Raw genomic sequence first — 24,599 nt, 5'->3', positions numbered from 1 at the left:
TAGATGGTTAGAGGAAAAATTTAGAGTCATGGAGAACATCGACTATCATCGCGGGGTTGACGCCAAGGATCTGAGTCTGGTCCCTGATTTAGTACTCCCACCTAAGTTCAAAATGCCGGAATTCGAAAAATATAATGGGACTAGTTGTCCTGAAGCTCATATAACTATGTTCTGTCGAAGAATGACAGGATACGTCAACAACGATCAGCTGTTAATCCACTGCTTCCAGGACAGTTTGATCGGATCTGCAGCCAAATGGTACAACCAACTGAGTCGTGCTAAAGTTAGTTCATGGAGAGACTTGGCGCAAGCTTTTATGAAGCAATACAGTCATGTAACGGATATAACACCCGATCGAATTACGTTACAAAACATGGAGAAAAAGCCTAGCGAGAATTTCAGGCAGTACGCCCAACGATGGAGAGAAGTGGCAACACAAGTCCAGCCACCCCTTTTGGAAAAAGAGGTCACCATGTTGTTTATCAACACTTTGAAAGCCCCGTTCATCAACCACATGTTGGGGAGTGCTACCAAGAGCTTCTCGGATATGGTAATGTCCGGTGAAATGATTGAGAACGCGGTAAGGAGCGGTAAAATCGACACGGGAGAAAGCTTCAAAAGACCAGCCCCAAGGAAAAAGGAGGGCGAAGTAAACAACGTAAGCACATATAGCAAGAGCCATTCAAAACCGATTACCGTTGGCCCTCCAAAAATGATAACCACTAGTCACCAAGCCCCCTCGAGGCAGAACCCAACACAAGGCCCAACACAAGGACTAACACAGAGAGACTTCAGTTCACGCCCATTCCAATAACATACGGGGAACTGTATCAGAAGTTATTTGATGCACACATAGTATCTCCATTTTATCTCGAGCCCATGCAACCTCCATATCCCAAATGGTATGACACGAATGCCCAATGTGAATACCATGCAGGGATACCAGGACACTCGATTGAGAACTGTACTGGGTTTAAAAAGGCGGTGGAAAGGTTCATTAAGATGGGGATTGTGAAGTTTGACGACCCATTAGGACCCAACGTAGCAGCAAATCCGTTACCTAACCATGCTGATAAAGGGGTAAACGCAATAATCGAAGGTGAGAAAAAGAGAATCAAAACCGACATTGCAGAGATAAAAACCCCATTGAGTTGGGTCTGGAGACAAATGGTAGAAGGAGGTCTCATCAAACAAGATTTAAAAGAAAGGCCCGAAGGAACAAAGACGTACTGCGAGTTTCATGCTGAAGAAGACCATGACATTCGAAACTGCACTGAATTCAAGGCCTTGGTGCAAAATCTGATGGACAACAAAGAGCTAGAATTTTATGAAGAGATCAAAGGATTGAAAATGGAGAAGTTTATGCCTCGGAGGAGGGGCCTACGGGAAAGGCCCCAAATCACCCAGTGGTGATTATTTCAAGGCCAACGAGTACAGGATCCGGAATACAATTGGTGCCAAGGGTCATAATCAAAAACCTGTAGCCTTTCCTTACAAGGATAGCAAAAAGGTTCCTTGGAATTACGACTGCAATGTGATGATCACGGGAGAGGAGAACCCGATAAATGCTTCAGAAGAGGGTAATGACGCAGGTTTCTATACGCGTAGTGGAAAACGTTACGACCTGGGAAATACAAAAAGGGAACCTATAAAAGGAAAAGCCTTGGCGGTTGAACAAAATAAAACGAAGACGACCGGAATTGAACCGCAAATTAACACACCGGTGACCGAAAATGAGGCTAGAGAATTCCTAAAATTCTTGAAGCATAGCGAGTATAGCGTGGTGGAACAATTGCATAAGCAACCCGCTCGCATCTCAGTGCTCGAGTTACTTCTAAGTTCAGAGATACATCGTAATGCGTTGGTAAAAGTGCTAAATGAGACCTATGTCGCTAAAGATATCTCAGTGAACAAATTGGATCGCCTGGTTAACAATATAAATGCCGATAATTTCATCTTCTTCAACGATGATGAGATCCCGCCAGGTGGTATGGGATCTACCAAGGCCTTGCACATCACTGCCCGTTGCAAGGGGTGTATACTACCGGCAGTACTCGTGGACAATGGATCGGCCCTGAATGTTTTACCCCTGTCCACATTAAACAGGTTACCTGTGGACAGTTCTCACATGAAATCATGTCAAAATATAGTGAGAGCATTTGATGGCACTGAGAGAAAAGTGATGGGGAGAATCGAGATACCTCTATTGATTGGTCCAAATACATACGAGGTAGACTTTTTGGTAATGGATATTAAACCATCTTACAATTGCCTATTGGGGAGGCCTTGGATCCATTCTGCAGGAGCTGTACCATCGTCACTTCACCAAAAGTTAAAATTAGTGATGGAGGGTCGTTGGTGACTATAGGTGCAGAAGAAGACATCATTGCGTCAGTCACCGATGATATGCCATACATAGAGGCTGATAGTGAAGCGATAGAATGCTCATTCCGGTCATTGGAATTCGTAAATGCCACATTTGTCATCGAGATGAGCAAAATCCCAGAGCCTAAGATATCCAAAGCTACGTCAATGAGCTTACAGCTAACGATGGGAAAGGGAGCATTGCCTGGAAGAGGATTAGGAAAATACCTCCAGGGAAGGGTCGGAGTACCGATCCTGGTTAACAAACAGGACCGTTATGGTTTGGGATATAAGCCTAATGCGGTGGAAAGGAGGAAAGAGATGGAGAGAAAGCAAGAAAAGAGAAGAGCACATTTGAGCGGGATAGAAGCAAGTGGGGGCCGATAACCTTTCCCCATATATCTAAGACTTTTGTTTCAAGAGGAATTGTCTACCCTGAAGAGAAGGATGAGGTTACAGAAGGAAGGATTGAGAGGTTGGACATCAATGCCATATCCGCGGAAGAAAGGGTGGAAAGGAATTTATCAGGCATTCGTCCTTGCAAACCTGGAAGTGTTTTGAATAACTGGACTGCAGAAGAGATCCCTGTAACATTTAGAACTAATTCAGAGTAATATTCAGAACACTTGTTGCCCTAAGACTGGGGGTGATAAGAATCTTTTGTAAAAGGCACATGTCCAAAATCTAATTTCAGTGAAAACTTATCATTCAGTTTCATCTTGAGCAAATATTCTTTCATTCTTTTCATTCCCTTTATAATCATAGTATGCATACAAGTATTCTTAGACTCTTTTATTTGGGCCTCCATTTGTTCCAATAACAGGTCTTCAGATATCAACGAGATGAGCGACTCTGTTACTAATTCAGAGTCTCTATTTGAGCAAGACATGAGTATAGATAATCCTCAAGATTTTGAAGGTGACCAAGACAGCGTTTTATCTCCGGATTTGTTAAGAATGATGGAAGAAGAAGAAAAACAAATTCTACCCTATAAGGAATCAGTAGAAGTCGTGATCTTAGAAGAGGGCAGAGAGGTAAAAGTTGGCGCTTCATTGCCAAGGAAACAAGGCGAGACCTTGTTGAGTTGCTTCAAGAGTTTAAAGATGTCTTCGCATGGTCCTACCAAGATATGCCAGGTTTGAGTACTGATATTGTGGTGCACCGATTGCCTATAAAGGAAGAATGCAAACCAGTCCAACAAAAGCTTCGAAGGATGAGGCCTGATGTCTTGCTAAAAATAAAGGAAGAAGTCAAGAAGCAATTCGATGCTGGTTTCTTACAGGTGGTCAATACTCAGAATGGGTAGCCAATATAGTCCCTGTTCCTAAGAAAGATGGGAAGGTGCGAATGTGTGTGGACTACAGAGACTTGAACAAAGCCAGCCCAAAAGATAATTTCCCACTGCCTCATATCGATACCTTGGTAGACAACACGGCCGGATACTCACTGTTCTCTTTCATGGATGGTTTCTCCGGGTACAACCAAATTAAGATGCTTTCTGAAGACAAGGAAAAGACCACATTCATAACGATGTGGGGGACGTTTTGTTATAAAGTGATGCCTTTTGGATTGAAAAATGCGGGAGCAACGTATCAGAGAGCCATGGTAGCATTATTCCATGATATGATGCATAAAGAGATAGAAGTTTATGTTGATGACATGATCGCAAAATCCAGAACAGAAAGGGAACACGTGCAAGTTCTGAGAAAACTGTTTCTGAGGTTAAGGAAGTTCCAGCTAAAACTTAACCCAGCCAAGTGTACTTTCGGGGCTAGATCAGGAAAACTGCTAGGATTCTTAGTCAGCGAAAAGGGAATTGAAATTGACCCAGACAAAGTTAAGGCCATACAAGAATTACCTCCGCCAAGTACTCAAAAAGAAGTTCGGGGCTTCCTAGGAAGACTGAATTACATCGCTCGATTCATTTCACAATTAACTGAGAAATGTGACCCCATATTCCGCCTTCTTAGGAAACACAATCCAGGGTATGGGATGAGGAGTGCCAGGAAACTTTCGAAAGAGTTAAACATTACTTGTCCAACGCCCCAGTACTGGTGCCACCTTGCCCTGACAAACCACTGATACTATACTTGGCAGTATTTGAGAATTCCATGGGGTGCGTGCTCGGCCAACATGATGAGTCAGGACGAAAAGAAAGAGCGATCTATTATCTCAGTAAGAAGTTCACTGAATGCGAAACGAGATATTCGCCAATTGAAAAATTATGTTGCGCATTGGTTTGGACTACTCGGAGATTGAGACAATACATGTTGTACCATACGACTTGGTTAATCTCAAAGTTAGACCCTTTGAAATACATGATGGAGTCAACTGCTCTAAACGGAAGGATGGCCCGATGGCAAATTCTACTATCTGAATTTGACATAACATATGTGAATCAAAAGGCTGTAAAAGGGAGCGCGATAGCAGATTTTCTAGCAAGTAGAGCCCTGGACGATTATGAGCCTTTGAACTTTGACTTCCCAAACGAGGATTTGATGTATGTGGCAACTACTGAAGCAAGCACACAAGAAGGCAATACTTGGAAATTAAATTTTGACGGAGCCTCAAATGCCATGGGCAACGGGATTGGGGCAGTCTTGGTATCTCCAAACGGTGATCATTATCCTTTCACCAGTAAACTAGACTTTGATTGCACAAATAACATGGCGGAATATGAAGCATGTATCATGGGAATCCGCGCGGCTATGGAACGCAAAATCAAGGTACTTGAGGTATATGGGGATTCGGCATTGGTAATTTATCAGCTCAAAGGCGAATGGGAAACAAGAGACCCTAAATTGATTAGTTACCGAAGGATAGTCCTAGAATTGATTGAGGAGTTTGACGACATCACTTTTTGTTATCTCCCACGAGACGAGAATCAGATGGCCGACGCTTTAGCTACATTGGCTTCCATGATCAAAGTAAATAGACCAGAGGATGTGAAGCCTATCCAAATGAGCATTTATGATGCTCCAGCCCACTGTTGTAATATTGACGAGGAAGAAGAAAAGGACGACAACCCTTGGTATCAGGGCATATTGCGATACGTGAAAAATTGTGAATACCCGAACCAAGCAACTGAGAATGACAAAGAATGTTGAGGAGGCTGGCCAGTGGTTACGTCTTAGATGGGGAAATCCTGTACAAAAGAGGAAAAGATCAGGTGCTGTTAAGATGTGTAGACGCTGTGGAAGCCAAGCAGATCTTGGAAGAAGTCCATGATGGTATTTGTGGAACACACGCTAACGGTTTCACAATGGCCAGACAGATCATGAGATTTGGATATTATTGGTCTACCATGGAAGGAGACTGCATCAAGTATGCTAAGAAGTGCCATAAATGCCAGATTTACGGAGACAAAATCCATGTGCCTCCATCACCTCTTCACGTCATGACTTCCCCATGGCCTTTCTCCATGTGGGGCATGGACGTCATTGGGCCGATATCGCCAAAGGCTTCAAACGGACATCGTTTCATTTTTGTAGTGATTGACTATTTACTAAGTGGGTAGAGGCTACTTCTTACGCCAACGTCACAAAGACAGCTGTCAGCAAGTTTTTAAAGAAGGAAATCATGTGTCGGTATGGAATGCCTGAAAGGATCATATCAGACAACGCATTAAATTTGAATAATAGCACGATAGCAGAGGTTTGTAATCAATTCAAGATCAAGCACCACAACTCATCGCCATATCGTCCGAAGATGAATGGTGCGGTGGAGGCAGCCAATAAAAATATCAAAAAGATTGTGGGGAAAATGACTGAGACCTATAGAGATTGGCACGAGAAGTTGCCATTCGCCCTCTATGCTTATCGAACATCCGTCAGGACTTCTACCGGGGCAACACCATTCTCTTTGGTTTATGGGATGGAGGCAGTGCTACCAATTGAGGTTGAAATTCCCTCTCTCCGAGTTTTTTCAGAACTAAAGTTAGATGAAGCAGAATGGGTCCAAGCCCGATATGATCAGCTGAACTTGATTGAGGAAAGGAGGTTAAGAGCTATCCGTCATGGTCAAATGTACCAGAAACGAATGATGCGAGCTTACAATAAGAAAGTTCGTCCTAGAAACTTCCATGAAGGGGACTTGGTACTGAAGAAGATCCTTCCCATACAAAAGGACTTCAGAGGAAAGTGGATGCCAAACTGGGAGGGACCTTATGTAGTAAAAAAGGCCTTTTCAGGAGGGGCATTAATTTTAACTGGGATGGATGGCAAAAGCTTGCCCAATCCTGTGAATTCGGATTCAGTGAAGAGGTACTTTGCCTAAAAAAAAAAAAAAAAAAAAAAAAAAAAAAAGGGGAGAGGCCAAGGCGAAAACCCGCAAAGGGCACCTTGAAACCAAAGGAGCTTTGAATTGAAAACCCAGGAATGGGCAATTCAAATTTTCGATCAAAGATGAGGCATAGAGTAGTTTTGTCTTCTCCGAATTAACAAGAAGGAGAGATGCTGCATCTTGGGGCATCAACAAAGTCTTTTAGGACTTCTAAACACAGAGTTTGTGCAGAGAAGCTCATGCTGCGATATCTGGGGCATCTTTTTATCTTATTTACATCTTAGCAAAATTTGCTATTTGTTCATTTAAAGCTCTGCTCTCAATAAAATTCCATCTTATTCATTGTGATAATCTTTTTCATCTTATTCATCCCGTATCTCAGCAAAATTTGTTATCTTGATCTGTTTGTTTAGAGATTTGCTCTCAACAAAATTTCATTTTGTCCATTTTGATAATATTTTCAAGCATTTTTCATTGAGATAACGATTAATGGACTGACAATACACATACAGAAGGAGTTCTGCATATTACTCTGAAAGTTTCTAAATAATACGAGGACCTGAAACAGGACTATTGTTTAGAACTAACCAAACCTAAGGGTTGGAAACATTGGAGGAAGAATAGTTCAAATTGCATCTATTTCTTTAGGTCTTCTGTCAAAGGTACTGGCTGAACAAGAAGACATCAGTGATAGAACCTTGATGAACAATGATGAATGACAACCTAAGCATTAAAAATGGATCATTCTCATGACGTTCTACAAATATAATACATACACATCTAGTTAGGAGCATTTGATTCATTCTGATCATGTCATCCTAAACACTAGGCATAAATAGGTCCATGAAATGGATTTTGCAGGTCATGTTCCCCAGAGAACAGATCAAAGAGACTAATCCTATACCCCTGAAGTTACAGTGGGATAGATTGAAGTCAAGAAAGCAGATCTTGTCTTCATGTATTGGTGTGAAGTAGATCGAAGGTAGCAGATCCTATCTTCCTATATTGGTAGGAAGTGGATCGAAGTTACAGATCTTCTCTTCCCATATTGGTGGCGAAGTAGATCGAAGATTGCAGATCTTGCCTTCCTGTATTTGGCAGCAAAGCAGGTTGAAGATGGCGGATTTTACCTCCCTGATTACGGTGGAGTACATTGAAGCTGATAGTTCTATCTCCCGGGGCAAGAAGTAGATCGAAGATAGCTGATCCTATCTTCCTATATTGGTAGGAAATGGATCGAAGATGCAGATCTTGTCTTCCCATATTGGTGGCGAAGTAGATCGAAGAGAGCAGATCTTGTCTTCATGTATTGGCGTGAAGTAGATCGAAGATAGCTGATCCTGTCTTCCTATATTGGTAGGAAATGGATCGAAGATGCAGATCTTGTCTTCCCATATTGGTGGCGAAGTAGATCGAAGAGAGCAGATCTTGTCTTCATGTATTGGCGTGAAGTAGATCGAAGATAGCTGATCCTGTCTTCCTATATTGGTAGGAAGTGGATCGAAAATACAGATCTTGTCTTCCCATATTGGTGGCGAAGTAGATCGCAGGAAGTAGATCTTGTCTTCATGTATTGGCGTGAAGTAGATCGAAGATAGCAGGTCCTATCTTCCTATATTGATAGGAGGTGGATCCAAGATACAAATCTTGTCTTCCCATACTGGTGGTGAAGTAGATCGAAGAAAGCAGATCTTATCCCTGTATTTGACAGTGGAATAGATTGAGGACTGCAGATCTTGCCTTCCTGTATTTGGCAACGAAGCAGATCGAAGATGGCAGATTTTACCTCCCTGTGACTACAGTGGAGTACATTGAAGCTGATAACTCTATCTCCCTGTATTAAATAGTGGAATAGATCGAAGATTACAATCTTATCCCCCTAAGCAGTAGGGTAACAGGCTGAATTTACAGATCTTAACCCCCTAAGTAGTAGGGTAACAAGCTGGAAATCAAATATCTTCTCCCTGAAATGGCGTTGGAGCGGCTAAAAGCCACAACAGATCTCCTTGAAGTCTCAGTAGATTGAAAATCACAGACTTATCTCCCCGAAGTTGCAGTAGAGCAGATCCAAACAAACCTTATCTTCCTAAAGTTACAACGGAGCGGGTTAAAATAGCAAGACTTATCTCCCCGAGGTTGCAGTAGAGCATAATAAAGCTACCTGAAGAATAATGAGCACCAAAGAAGTCAGACTCGGCGACCAGGCAAATTGGTCTTTCCTGAAAGTCTTTGCTCTATTCTCGTTACACGACAATGAGCAAAGAGGGGCAGCTGTACAAGCCCAATTATGCCTGGCCCAAACTAAATTACCCAAGCCCAATTTACATCAAACCCTAGCCCAAATAATAAGCCCATTTGCTTAAGATTTTTCAGCAACCCTAGCCTCCTTCAGCCTCAGCCGCCGCATGCCTTTTCCTCTGCCACGCCGTTGCCCATACCCTGCTCCACTATAGCGGCGCACTAGCCCATGCTCTCCACGCACGCGTCTGGCCCTCCATACCCTGCAAATGAAACAGACACCAAGACAGAGCAGGCGACAAGGAGCAATGGCCAGAATTTTAAAAAAAAATGTGTTGTATAGAAATGGCTATAAAGGCCAGATCCGAATGTAGAGGAGGGGGGCTCTCTTTTTTTCTTTTCTCTGGACTGAGCAGTGTAAAAAATTCGAAAAATCTCAAAAAGATTTCAACAACCAATATACCAAAGTTAAAACCTCATAAGTAGCATAGATCAAACATCAAAAAGGGGAAATTTAAACGCCCTAAAATCGAAAACGCTACTAGCAAACAAGAGAAAGAGGAAGAGAACAACGGCAAGACAAGTCAAGGTCTCTGATATTTTCCCGTTTCTTTTTATCTTCAGATTTACACTCATTTGTATATGCATATAATAAAATACAAAAAAGAGAGAATTTTTTTACCTAAGGCGATTTCCGGCCACCGTGTGCGGTGGCCGGCGCGGTGGAGCTGTGACGGCGTGCGGCGGCTTTCCTGGCCGGTTTCTGGGCTTCCCCAGAGAGAAAAATCCCTTTCTCCCTTTTTTTTTTTCTAAGACTCAGCTGAAATGAAAATAAGAAAGGAAATCTAACTTTTATACTGTTAATGAAACGGCGACGTTTTGCGAAATTGACCCAGGGATTAAAACGACGTCGTTTTGCCCTGGGTCGGACGGACCCGACCTGACCCACGAGGAGGATCCGCGTGTTTTTGCGGAAGGGTCTAATTGCGCGAATGACCCTTCCGCTTTTCTAAACTTTTGCGATCAGGTTTTCATTCTTTTTAAATTGGCATAAAATTCAAGCGCATTTTTTATTTCGATCCCCACTAAGCGCTGCGTTTCGAGAGGACAGGATATTTGCACTCTTAATCCTTCCCGTGTTTTAGCGTGTTCCAATTGGTCCTTCTCTTTTATATATTTCTTTTAAAATTCCCCCTAACCTTTTTTTTTATTTCGATTTTCATCCCTTTTACTTCTCATCATTATTTATTTTAATTTCAATATTATTCATACTAACATATCCTATTAACGTTACTATTATTATATTTTTAGTATTTTATTATTGTTATTCTACTTAATACTAACCTGTATATGTTATGTAGTATTATTAAGGGTTTAATATCATTATTTTGTTAGTATATTTGTATATCACCAATGCATTCTTTAAATATATATACATTTACGCGTATATCCTAAAATTATATTACACATATTTGTTTTATATATATTTATCTACGTATATTATGTTTCTATTTTAATATATTTTACATATAGTAGTTAGATATAGTTCTTATACATTTCCATGTACATATTTCTATACCATCTTATGTATATATTTACCTATATTTTCGTATTTATGAATATATCTTTAATACATATAAGTATATATTTATTATTAATAGATGTTTTCAACATTATTATTATATATATTATGTGAATATTTTAACATTACATTATATATGTATTTATATATATTACGCATATATATATACCCTTCTTTTATTATTATATTTTTTACCTATATATGTAGATATACGTACTTATACCTACTTAAATATATTTTTCACATTTCATAATTCTTATATATTTACATGTATTTATGCATATTTTACATCATATACATACTTATATATTTTATACTCTTAAAAATGTTTTTTTGTATATTTCACATATTTTATAATTTATATACATATATTTATATTATCACGATTTGTAAATATATAAATACACATTTACATTTTTTTATAATATTTACCGATTTTATATATATGTACATGCTTATCTATGTTTTCATGTTCTGTAATTTATACATATTTCTTATTTTATGGTTTTAAATTATACATGCACATATATATTTTACATAATTGTATTCATTGTCATCATTGTTATTTGGTGTTTGTTTATTTATCCATGTACACTTGTGCTTTTTCTAAAACGTTAGTTCTATTTATTTATTTGTATGCTTTGTTTATGTAATCGCATCGTCATTTCATTTTGCCTATTGTATTGTTGTTACTCACTTTACTTTGCTTACCTTGTCATATTCGTTATTGTTTCGTCAAGCATTAACACCAAACATCAAAAGGAAATTTTTCTAAATAAGGCAATGTTTCGCGTTTGGAAAATCGAGAAAACGTGCCCTAACGTGCTGGGTTTCGATTTCTCGTTCGACTAAATAGCCAAATATCCTCTTAAAGCTTCAAAATATGGTTTCATTAAACTATAAGGCGATCTTGGTTTCGATGGTTTAGAGTATCGTGTCCTAACGTGCTGGATGTGATATTCCTTCGGAACAAGAGAATCTTATATTTCAATTCACGTTATCAGAGTTTTCCTTTAAGGATCGTATTTTTAAAACTCTTCAAATTTTCAATTTTCGACACTAAGACACTAATTAATCAACTAGGTACCAATTTTGGGCGTATCGAGGGTGCTAATCCTTCCTCGTGCGTAACCGACTCCCGAACCCATTTTTTTTGAATTTCATAGACCAAAATCTTTGTTTTAATAAAAATTAAATCGTTTATTAAAAACAACCACTTTTCAAGGTGACCCGATCACACCTCATCAAAAAAGGATTGGTGGCGACTCCCGTTTTCGTTTTTTTTAAATCCAAGTCGACCCCGTTTTCATTCAAAAAAATGGTGTCAACACTAAACATTTCATTAGTGGCAAGGCATTCCCCCAAATGCCATTAACTTGTTGGCTCTCCTCAGAGTCGGGAGACAAAACCCAAAACTAAAATTGAGCATAAACACCTTAGGCAAAATACTTTCACTATTGAGGGACTCCTCGACTTCCTTAACAAAAAAGATCTCTCTTTGAGTAAAATTGACATTCCCTAAACAAAGCTATTCAGATTTTACCTATCAAATTTTTTAAACTCAAGTTATTTCATACACGAGTCATTTTATGTTTGATCATTTTTATTTGAATCCTTAATTTTTTTAAGGTAAAATTAGATTTTCAATTTAAATTAATGAAGTGAAAATTTGGAATTGGGTCAAAATTGGCAAACTCATGGCAAATTATTTTCTTAATACATAAGCACAATGAAGATGACTGAAACAAATGTGAAGTACTTTTTAGCTTTGATTCAGTTTTCACGCGGTTTCTACTTCACCCTTTCATATTTGACCATTTTTTACAAATTATTTTTGCCCAAACAGTTAACCATTTCTGTTTATAGAAAAACAAAATTAAGTCAATGGACCTAAATATTAGGTTAAAATATGTAATAACTCTATGTATTTTTTGAAACTTAGAATTTTGTCTTTATATTTTATTTTAATAAATTTTTATTTTATTTTTTAAAATTCAAATCTTATTGTTAATATTGATGATTTTCTTTTTGGTTAAATTTATTGATGTGACATTTTGAAATTAAAAAATTTATTTGATAGCTATGTAATTAAAAAGTGACGTTGTAATTAACTTGAATTTTTAAAAACTAATAATAGTGTTAATAGTTAGACTTGAATTTTGAAATATGAAATATAAAGGGATTAAATTGCTAAAAATAAAATTACAAAGAATAATTTTTAAATTTTCAAAAAGTATAAAGATTTATGGCATATTTTAATTTTTTTATGTCGATTTTATCATGCACAATTATTATATGTAGGTTTCCAGCCCACCATATAAGATTATTTCGATTTTTAATTAGTTTGTGGTTTGTATTAATTTAATCCTATTTTATAATGTTTATACAATGGTTACATCTATTGTACTTGTATTTTTAAAAAAATTTAATTTCCAAATTTTCATCAATTAAATTTGCTGTCCACTTGAATTTATTTATTTATTAATTAGAAAGAATGATGACTAAACGGCTATTATAAGAGACAATTGTAAATAGAAGTGCTAATAAGTTGAGTCGGGTTTAAGTATAATATTGACACACTTTATGTTAGTCTCAGTCAAGTCCAACTTAAAACATAAGCCGAAAATATTATCCAAGCCAGTTATATTTGTAAATGCTTGATCCAAGTCTATCTTAGGCTTACCTATATTTTTAAAATTTTTAATTTAATAATTTTATATGTATTGTTTCATTGATATGCTAAGTTTATTAATTAATATAATCAAAATTGAAAAAAATATATATATATAAATTTAATACTAGAACCACATTATTGTTGGGCCCAACTCAATGGTCCATGGTCTTATCTCATGGATACCTTGAATAAACTAATGACAAAAACTGGTCCAATAGAAAATACAAAGTTTTATTTCAAGTGGCCCCTTATTAATTGGGCTAGCAATAAATAATGGGATTGGGATATTTTAGGATATTTGATATATGAAAGATTTTTAGATTCATATATTCTAATTATAAAATTCGAGTAAATATAGATATTAACTTTCAAATATTTATTATTTAAATTTGTTTTATTTTTATGGATAACAAACATAAATTTACAGATTACAGACATAAATACGTATTAGTTCATATAATAAATCCTTCGAAACACATTTAACATCATATATATGGTAAATTATACTAAAGGTTATTAAATTATTAATAGATTCTTTATAAACACGTAAATTACAAGATAATTATTAATGTTATTGATTTGAAATGTTTTTATCATGTTTCTCTTAATAGAGTGACTTAATATTATACAAGTTTTGTACTTAATTTATTTCTTGGATTAAAAATATATATGTTTGATACTTTTAGATATTTTTTTAACAATCTAATAGAATTATAAAAATATCTTAGAATTTTAGAAAAACAATTAATAATTTATTATCTTAAATTATAAAAACTATTTTTTAAAACAAATATAATCATGCGAAATAATTCTAATAAAGAAAAAGTCGTAAGTTTTTTTTGAAAGAGTTTATGAAAAATGAATAAAATTCCAAAAAGAATACCAATAAACATAAGACATATAAAAATATTAATAAGTTTTCTTTTGGGAATCTTAGTCACATTATATATATGTACATTGAACTTTCATGAATTTTTAATTTTTTTCCCTAAATATAATTTAAAAAGTTAAAATTTAAGAACAATAAGTTTTCAATTTTCTAGATTTTTTAATTTCTTTTTGGAACTATCTTCAAAAAAAAAAAATCTAAAACTATCGAATTAACGATTTATTAGTTATAAATCTAGGGTCAAATTAGATATGAGATCGTATTTGGTATTTTAGTAGTATACTTTTTTATTTCACAAGCATTCTTACAAAATTGAAATGTGCCTCTTTTTTAAATATCTATTTTTTAATATTTTACTATACTAAAATAAGACATTTGTCAACCCCTTGACCTTACTCGTGAAATCTAAAAACTCCGCTGACAATGTACCAAATATTTTCCCATTATGCGTTAACCTTATATTATATTGATTAACATAGCTTATTATCATTTTGGTATGGGGTTAACGAAAGTTAACAAATAATTAACCAAAATGTTAAAACTTATAAATCGGCAATATTAGTGTCCATTTTATAACTTTCTATGGTTTGTTGATTGAGTCGAGAAAGAACATTTCATAAATTTAAAATTTGGTACGACACAATCCCGAATTGTATTAATAGTTGAGTGACCTCACACATATATGTGTTGAGGGGTGATGGATTGACATACTTTTACAAACCTCCATAATTTTTTGTATAATTAATATTTTAACAATTCAACCATGAAATATATAGTATAATTGTACATATCACCTATTTCCTTTCACATAAAACAAAAAGTAAGATAATTTTTAATTTACTCAATATTTGACATACATAATCTATATAAATAGAATGTAAATAATATGGTCAAATCATTAAAATATTACCCATACATATATATAGTTAAAATATGCTATTAGTCCCTGTACTTTCCCCAATTTTGGAATTCCATCCTTGTGCTTTTATTTTCAGATTTCAAAACACATGTCCAATTGTTAACATTGTTAAATTTTTTTCATTAAATTTATGGTCTAACATTTTTGAAATAAAAAAATAGACTCGGTAGCCATGTAATTTAAAAAAAACATTATAATGAGCCTGAATTTAACAAAATAATTTCAATAATATTTAACAATTGGACCTAATTCTTAAAATCTAAAAAATAAAAAAAAAAACTAAAATCCTCAACATAAAAATATATGGACTAAATTCTAAATTACCCCAAAATTAAAAGCATGCGTCATCGTAGCTCCTCTTTCTATGGATTATATAATATCATAATTACCTACTTCATAAAAAAAGTCCAAAAGATAATGTGTAGCTGTTTCTATCAAAGGTTTTCAACATCACCATTAGCCTTTTTATTTAATTTTATTTTTTTCTATAAATGAACTGTTTTAAGATTAAACAAAAAAAAGCCAAATCTGTTTGAATAAAACCTAACAGTCTACCCTAAACCATCGGATAAGTTTGGTTTTATTTATTTATTTTATGTGTGTGGACCAAAATAAATAAAAATTGTTTAATGAAATTATTAACACATGAAAGTGACAACCAACTCCGAGTTTTAATATCACTTGCTTTGTTTGACGGTAACCTAGATTTGCCTGGCGATCACACTACATCAAAACCCTGTTCTCATTTTATTATTTGAGAAAATCCCAAATCAAAGTCTAACCCTAGTGTTGGGTTTAGTTCCCTTTTAACTTTTCGTTTATATTTTTGAAAGGAGTTAAATGAAAATTTCCCCATTTTAACTCAAAAGGGATTGGACCCTCCTTATCCTCGGGTTTCGCCATTAATTTTATAATTCATGAAGATTTATTTTTTTTCGAGGTTTGTGTCTGTCACTTTCTATATAATCTAAACTAGGACAAGACTCATTCATGACAATACTTAAATTAAATCTAAACCAAATTTACACATAGTTTAGTTATTACTTAATTGTATTTAGTTTTCAATGTAGAAGTTAAAAAGATTGCAATTATCCGAACGGAATGATATTTTTTTATTTAATTTATAAATTTTAATAATATAAAAAATATTTTATATTTAAGATTGAAAATAACTTTAAAATACTATATAAAATTTAAATTTATTAAAAAATTGGAAGCCGATGAACTAAATTGATTCTAATTGATAGAATTTGGTTTGATTTGATTATTTTAGATCAATTCAGGGTTTGTGTTTGGTACATTGACAATATAAATTTTTTTATTACAACAAACAATCTTAAAATTTGTCATGTCTCTTTTTTTAAATATTTAAATATTTTACTATAACTTTCTAAAACATTTGTCAACCCCTAATCTGCTTGTAGGGTATAAAACTTCTACTAAAAATACACCAAAAATTTTCTCTTCAATTCAATTTTAAAAAGCATAATACTCATCCGAATCAAACCAAACCATTATCACCCAAAACTTTATTACCAAACAACTATCTTTTCAAAATTTCCTTTTTTAAGTATGTTTTAAATTGTTATTTTTTTTATAAATAAAGGTAGTAGAAACTATTACAAACAAGTTATTTTGTCATAATCAATCCCTCTAAATCATCATGAATCAACTCCAAAACATGATTAGTTGGTAAAAACCTGGCTCCCATTTAAGGGCATGTTTAGCCAAAGCATCCGCAACCTCTTTTAAATGATTTTAATGATTTACATCATAATTAACAGACTATATGCCAATTCTTTAATTCACTCGCTTAAGTAATATGATCTTTTCAGTTTAGGTTAATTGTTTATTTTTTGACTAAATTATAATGTAAAAATTTAAATATTACAATTTGTTATAAGTTCTGTATATTTAGAATTTAATCTCTATACTTTCATTTTTAGAAATTTAGTCTCTCTACATTTCAAATTTAAAAATTTAGATTCATTTGTTAACATTGTTAGAACTCTTTTGTGCTGGTCTAGCATTTTGAAAAAAAAAACTTGGTATCTATATAAAATAAAAAATAAAAACATTATAACAGGCTTTAATTTAATAAATAATTTTAAAGGTGCTAACGATTTTTAAGAATTCACATCATCATTTTAATTAAAATAAAGTATTTAGAGTTAGACTAACTAATGGCATAATAAAAGTTAAGGTATCAAATTATATAAAAAATAAAGTATATAGATTAAATTTTAAATTTGAGTAAAATATAAGGATCAAATTAAAATTTAACCATTCTTATAATCTAAAATGTTTAGAGATTGAAATTAAAATTTACCGATAATGTTCTCATGTCCAGAAAAGGAAGAAAGGAAGAAAATGGAAAAGTGGGCATTTCTTTTATATATAGTTATATAGATTATATGGATATAATAGAACAACACATTTTATTATAGGAACCGAACCGAATCAAATTAAATTTTTTTATTAAAATTAAATAAGTTTAAATTTTAATAAATTTAATATTTAAAAAATATTATTTACCATTAAAAAACTAAAATTTTGAATTTTTTTTACTATTTTTGCAAAATAATTTTTTTTGAATTAGAACTGCAAATGGTATATTATTTATATTTATATATACCAAGATTTGGATGAAATATTGATCATGGGTCAGGACCATGATTAAGATTTTGCATTGACATTTTAAAATCATGTTTGAAGACTTTTATGCAAGAAAGCAGCAAAAGTCATCATCATCACATGTCCAAGAAATCTTTCAATTTTTTCCCTTCGTATAATTCAACTTTTTTCTTTTCGTTTTGGACTATATTTAAACATTACATTATCTTATTTGTCAAAAAAAAAAAACTTTACATAACTGGAAATTAAACCATAAACTTTGTACTTGCCTCTTTTATAATATAATAATCCATTCATATACCTAAAAGGATCAATATATTTTATAATATTTAAACAAATTATTTTAAGGTTTTCCTTTTTCTTTTTTAATTGCCAAATATGACAATGGGCAAACGTCAAAGTGGGTCTTGCTGGAAAGTGATTAATTTAATGAGTCCAAACATTAGATTGTAGGGTAGGGTTTTGATCTTAATATAAAATAATAATCAAGAATATAGACAAAGCATTACATGTGTTATATATATTAGCATTCACTATAAAAGCAGGTCGTCGGTTGAAAGGACATCATTATTTATCACCATCAGTATTTAAATCGGGGCTGCGAACCAGACCTACCACTAACCATCAATAATGATAGCTACGTCATTTGGTTTCGGGTTTAAATATTTGTATTATGAAACATTCTTGGTTCAGAATTAAATTGGTACGGACATTATTGTTAATGTAATAAAATATATATTTGAGTATATTAAAATATATTATTTTTTATTTTTATGAGTTAAGAAAAAATTATAAATAATTTTAAATAATATATAAAAAATAGATATAATCCGTATTTATAATGAGATTATTCAAAAAAAATACTAATTTAAATCTAAAATTCAAGTAGTAATAATCCTTCTCTCTATGAATCTAGTACGAATTATAGTTAAAATATGTTAATCTAAATAATATTTGATTCTTCACTAACCTTTACTATTTTTAGATGATTGTGTCTTCTTTCTTAAATTCCTTTCTTTTTTTAGTTTAGGGATTCAAAATTAATAATTTTTTAGTATGATGCGATTATATTTTATGAATAAAATTTAAGCTTTAAAATATATATTTTTTATGATATAACTTTGTTATGTACATCAATAATAGATATTCCGTATAAAATAAAAGACATTAACATGCAATATTTACGTATTTTCATTCAATTAATAATTAAAAAAGTATTTTTTTAAAAATTCATTATTATTTTCATTCCAACTTTAATTATAATTTAAATTTTTTTATCATTGTACTATTTTAATTAGATTTAACTATTTTGATAATATTACTTTGTTAATTAAATGAAATAAAATATTATCTAATAAATTAAAATATAAATACATAAAATTACCTACAACGTATATGAAATCAATGACTAACGTATTTTTAAAATACCAAAAAAAAACAATTTATTAAGATGAACAATTTCACAAAATAACTAAATTAATGTTGCAAATTTAAAATGCTTTGCTTAACCTACAAGTTAATGTAACATAATTTGTTCTTTTTTGTCATAAAAACATTTATATGGTGAGTCATATTATTGGCCACTTAATTTTATCCCAAATATTTATATTTAATATATAATTTATTGTTTCAATAGTTTTTACTTGTTGAACAAGGCAGAGTTATTAGTGAATTTTATCTCAAATATTTATATTCAATATATAATTTATCGTGTTAAGCCTTAGCTTTTTAGTTAAGAGGGAGGATTCGAGTTTCAAGGACAAAGACAGGGGTTGACAGTAATTTTAGCCTTAAAAATTAAAAATTAAATATTTATATAATTTTTTTAACTTTTATAAAATTATAAGTTAGTGTGATTGTAAAATTACACTTTAATTTTATAAAAGAATTTATTTATATTTAATCCTCTAAAATAATTTTCGGGTTTTGTTTATGCAAGTACATATATATAATTTATGGTGTTTAAAAAAAATAATTTTTTTGTATTTTCAATTAATGTAAATTGACTAAATTTCCTTTATGGCAAGACATATTGTAAAAGTGGGTTAATGTTAAATTTTATATGGAAAAGGAAAAAGTATAAGATTCGACTGGTGGAATAAAAACAAAACCATTAAATAGTGAAACCTAAGAGTAAAGGTTGGGCATTTATTTGGGGTCATAAAAATAGACCCCATCTAACCCCACCTCACACTCTATTATTATTATTATTATTATTAAATAATTTTTAGTACACTCAATTTCAAACAATTTAAATTTAAATACGATCCCATCATTTATTCAATCTAAATATAAGATAACTTGACTATATAATCTGAATTATCTAAATTCATAATAATTCGGATAATAAAATTTAAAATTATTATATTCGAAATGATTTAAACCCAATTGAAATGATGAAAGGTTAATTTTTCATAATTATTCCAAAACCACATCAAAAGACTAGAAACATGATTTGGTCTAGTTTTTTTGCACGTCCAAAATCATCAAACGACCCCACGGTTGCGTGTTACAAGTGTTTTAAAAAGAAAGGAAATATAAATTAAAATTGGGTAAATTACATTTGATGTCACTCAATTATTAATATATTTATATTTTGATCATTTTATTTCAAAAAGTTAAAAAATAATTATTGAACTATTCAAAAATTTTCGTTCTAATCACTGAATTATTCAATAGTTTTTGTTTGTCATTGGACTATTAGGTTTTTATTTTTCAAAAGTTCACCTAACGAGTTTTAAGTGATAATTCGACGACCAATATGGTAGGTTAATAACTATCGATAAGTAGAAGAACATACTTTTAGATCTAAATTGATCTGACAGCCTATGTTGGAGATTGAAAAAAAAATTTAATTTTAATTCGCAAATTTATAAATTTAAAAATATTTTCATGGAAAAAAAAGCTTAACTATAAAAGAGAATAAGAAAAAAAAACTTTCTACTGATATAAATAGTGTAAACACAAAAAATTATACAACAATAATTTTAATAGCTCAATAATATAAATAAAATTTTTTAAATAATTTAATAATAATTTTATAATTTTTTTGCTTTGCTTTGCTTCCTGTTTTTTTGCTTTCATAGATTATTATTATTTCCTTCTATACATGATAATTCTCACTATGGCCCACACTTGACTATGAACTACAAAATAAATAAAATAAAAGAATAAAACACTTTGGATTTTAGTATGAAAAGAAATAAAATTGCGAATTTTCATAAAAAAATCTTCATTAAGGATTTTGAGTATGTTGACTTTGGATTAAGTTCTTAAGTGTACTTGGGAAAAATCTTTGTTACAAATGTGAGTGTTTTGACTTCGGATTAAGTTTTTAAGTGGTTAAAAAATAAAATAAAAAAATCTAATCGAATTTGCTTAAAAATCGAACCCCAATTGAACATGATTCCATCTTTAATTACTAAATAATTTTTTTTTATTTGATTCATAAATCAATCTAAAATTCCAACCTACCTTAACATGAATCCTATATACTAATCTGATAATCAAATTATACACCACCGAATGACGTTGCTGTTAAAATTTGGTCCTCACTCAAAAAAAAAATTATGCATGAAACATCACTCAACAATCAATTATAAAATAGGGTTTCTTCTATCGTACTCAATACCAAAGTCTATGGAGACTACCATCACTAACAATAAAAATAAATATTTATAACACTAATATTTGGCAAAATATAGATTGCATTAACTTGCAAGGACCATAAAAGAGCATACATAAGCTCTAAAATTTTACAATATTTAATTACTATTTTTTTTAGTACAAATAAGAAAGATTAGCAACTTGGATAATCATAATTCAAAATACTTAATAAAAAACACAATATCAACCATTACAATAACCCCCTTGCTTGCTTACCCTATACAAAAAAAAAAAGAGCTTAAGCTTCTTTTTTTTTTTAGAATTTTCAGATTTCTTCTTCTTCCTTTTTAACCTTTTTAGAGGCTATATTCACAATGAAGAAATCTCAAAATAGATTAAAAGTTAATTAAATAAAAAAAAAAGATTTTAGTTTCACTTTTAGTTTACCAAGTCCGAAACCCAATTCAAATCCGGACCTCCGGAAGATTGATCCGGGTTAACCCGCTCCAATGAATTTTCTTTACTCAGTTTCTCGAACATCTTTGCACGTAAATCACGTCCGGATTCCACCCGTTCCATTACCGGTTCTTCTTCACACACTTTATCCCATGAATCCGGGTAGCTGATACCTGGACGGGTTAAGTTTCGGGTTGGAGTACTGGGTAAGCTGCAGAAACCGGGTCGGATCATTGCTGTTCTGGGGGATCCGAAACTGGAAGGTGACGAAGGGGAGCAACAGCCAACTTGGGTTTTCCAGGATTTGACTTTTCCTAGCTGTAAGTTCCTTAAAGAGGCCACCATCTCGTTAATGGAAGCCGAACCCAGAGAACGGCTTAGCGACTGAGCCATCGGCGAGACCGGAGGGGAAGAGCAAGACTCAGCACGGGGACTAACCGGAGGTGAGCCCGAACCAGGTGAAGACCAAAACGTCAGCGATTTACCACAAGGTGAACCGTCGTAAGTATCAGTAGAGCTTACGAGACGGAGCTGGTCAGGAGTATGAGCAAAGAAACAAACCCGACGACGACAACCCGACCCATCTTTACACGGTTGAGTCCGGTAACGAGCCGGGTGAAGCCAACACTCAAAAACCCCATGAGCGAACTCACATGAATCTCCTTTCCGGCAGTTCCCTTTACGAAAATCCGGGCATGCAGTACCCGAATAATGATACTTCCTCGGATCCCTCCGACGAGCCTTTTCACCGGGATGGGCGTACGGACACTCGGTCCAGTCATGAGACCGCCCACGAGCACACCTCCGGATTTTGAACTCGTACATCCTGAAATGGTCACAGGAATAAGCATCGACCGGTGAATCCGGACTATCCAAACCCGGAAACTCGGAATCCAACTCAACATCTGGCCCGTTCGATGGCAAATAACGTTGTAAAGCTGATAACGCTTCATGGAGGTAAAACGGGTTGCCGTTACTGTTCAAGTTGTTGTCGGTTGCATTGTAATGGATAGGAGAGTAAACTACATCCGTCTGATCATCGTCGAGATCAGGCCAAGGTGGTACGTGGACGGTTGGATTTGGACGATGAGTTTCTCCAAGCATCATTTTTTTGGATTGTAAGATTTGTATAGGGAAATACCGGCAAGTTTTGGATGCTTATAAGCAGAAGCTGGGAGTGGAAAGTATGGTTGTTTAACTGTGGTTAGTTTTATATTAACCGTGGTTGGTTAAAAATCTAGGAGCTACTATAAATCAAGTTTTTAAAAAAGTGTCCACTTTCAACTGCGGTAAAAAATGATCTAGGTGCGGGTAATGTTGGAGTTACATCTTTGTTATTTAAGCCGACATGAATGTTCACTCGTTTGACAGCCACGTGTTGGATTCATTTTAATGCTGCCAATGAAAAATATATGTAAAAATAGACCCTATTAAAAATCAAATTATATTTTATCTTTTTATTTAAAATTAACAGATTATTTCTTTTTACTAAAAGTTTTATTCACTTCAATCATTAAAATTTGGTGTGGCGATAGAATAATTAGACAGATACACATGACATGCTATTTATACCTCATTTTAACATATATAGACTAGTTTTTAATTGTTAAAATAGATATAATATTTAACAAAATGACTAATTTTCTCTCTGATATAACGCATAAAGACCAATTTTTTCATATTTTTAGTAGAGAATGCAAAACACATTCTAACTCTTAATATAAATGTCTCTATGATACTTTTACCGAAAACTATATAACTTTTTTTTATAGAATACATAATATATAAAAGTATTTATTTTTATACACATTCTTTTTATTGTTATAATAATAATAACAACATCAACTCAACTCTATCTAAAAGTTACATTCCAACAAAACACCTCATTTATAAAAATTAAATATTTTTTTTATCTTTTAAAAGAAATGAAATATAAATAATCTTTTGAAACAAAAATATAGATAATTGTCATGTACAATCAGAGTGGAATTTTCAACTCTACGAATAGATTTTAAAAATTGACACCTGTCATTATTTTATATTTTCAAAATATAAAAAGAAATATCTGTAAGAAATGTATTTTTAATAAATATAAATTTTTTGGTAAATTATATTTATTTAATAAGAAAAAATAATACATTTATAAATTTTTTATTCATTAATTAAAGTAGTAAAAGATTTATATATATATTTATCAATCTCGGATTTAATCAATGGTGACTAAATTTTATCTGAACAAAAGTTTTGGAAAATAATTAACTTGTAGTATGAAAATTATATATAATTAATGCATTATGCCAATTCAATAAATTCTTTTATAATAATATAATAAAATATAAAAATAAAATAACCCCAAAGAATAAGCATCAACAATAAATAAATTATTCTGTAAAAAAATAAATTTTATAAAATTTATAAAAATGTGTTAATTATTTAGCATATTTTAATCAAATTAAAAAATAAAAATCATAAAATGGACGAGTGTAATTTTTACTGAAACGTGGCGTAAGTGCAGGGACATAGGTGTAGAGGAAAAAATAAGATGGTAGACCCCTAGGTTTCCAATGGGATAAAGATGAAAAAAAAAAATCCTTTTTTTATTGAAGTTCTTATTCCTTATTATTTAATAGTACAATTATAGTACAACTGAACTTAATGATAAATGTCCATCTACTTCTCTGACACAAAAAATAAAAACAAAAATAAAATCTCAATCTCTAATTTTGTTGAGGCTGTTAAGCCAAGTTTAAATAGAAAGTGTGTTTATTTATAATTAGTATAAAAATAATAATAATAACGATAAAATTAGATATTATAAAATAAGATAGAAGATAAATTGAATGCATCGGACATAATCGCTCATCCAAATTACACCGAAAAATAAAAATAATTAATAAATTAATGTATAAAAAATATTATTTCACATCTAAAACCATTATTCTTTTTGCCTCGATTA

The 24,599-nt window shown here is 32.4% G+C and overlaps 1 protein-coding gene across 1 annotated transcript; it reads right to left on the bottom strand.

Moving 5' to 3' along the window:
• Positions 1-21,270: 21,270 nt before the first annotated feature.
• Positions 21,271-22,970, bottom strand: LOC107940153 (zinc finger CCCH domain-containing protein 49). Its single transcript, XM_016873584.2, has one exon. The coding sequence runs from the start codon at positions 22,748-22,750 to the stop codon at positions 21,626-21,628; it is 1,125 nt and encodes a 374-aa protein (XP_016729073.1). The 5' UTR covers positions 22,751-22,970; the 3' UTR covers positions 21,271-21,625.
• Positions 22,971-24,599: the final 1,629 nt, after the last annotated feature.

Source organism: Gossypium hirsutum, chromosome A07 (genome assembly GCF_007990345.1).
Source record: "Gossypium hirsutum isolate 1008001.06 chromosome A07, Gossypium_hirsutum_v2.1, whole genome shotgun sequence".
NCBI classification, from domain to species: Eukaryota; Viridiplantae; Streptophyta; class Magnoliopsida; order Malvales; family Malvaceae; genus Gossypium; species Gossypium hirsutum.
This window is presented reverse-complemented; position numbering and strand designations above follow the sequence as displayed.

Bases quoted from the DNA above. Each gene is read 5' to 3' on its own strand.
- LOC107940153 (XM_016873584.2), bottom strand. From the start codon at position 22,750: ATGATGCTTGGAGAAACTCATCGTCCAAATCCAACCGTCCACGTACCA.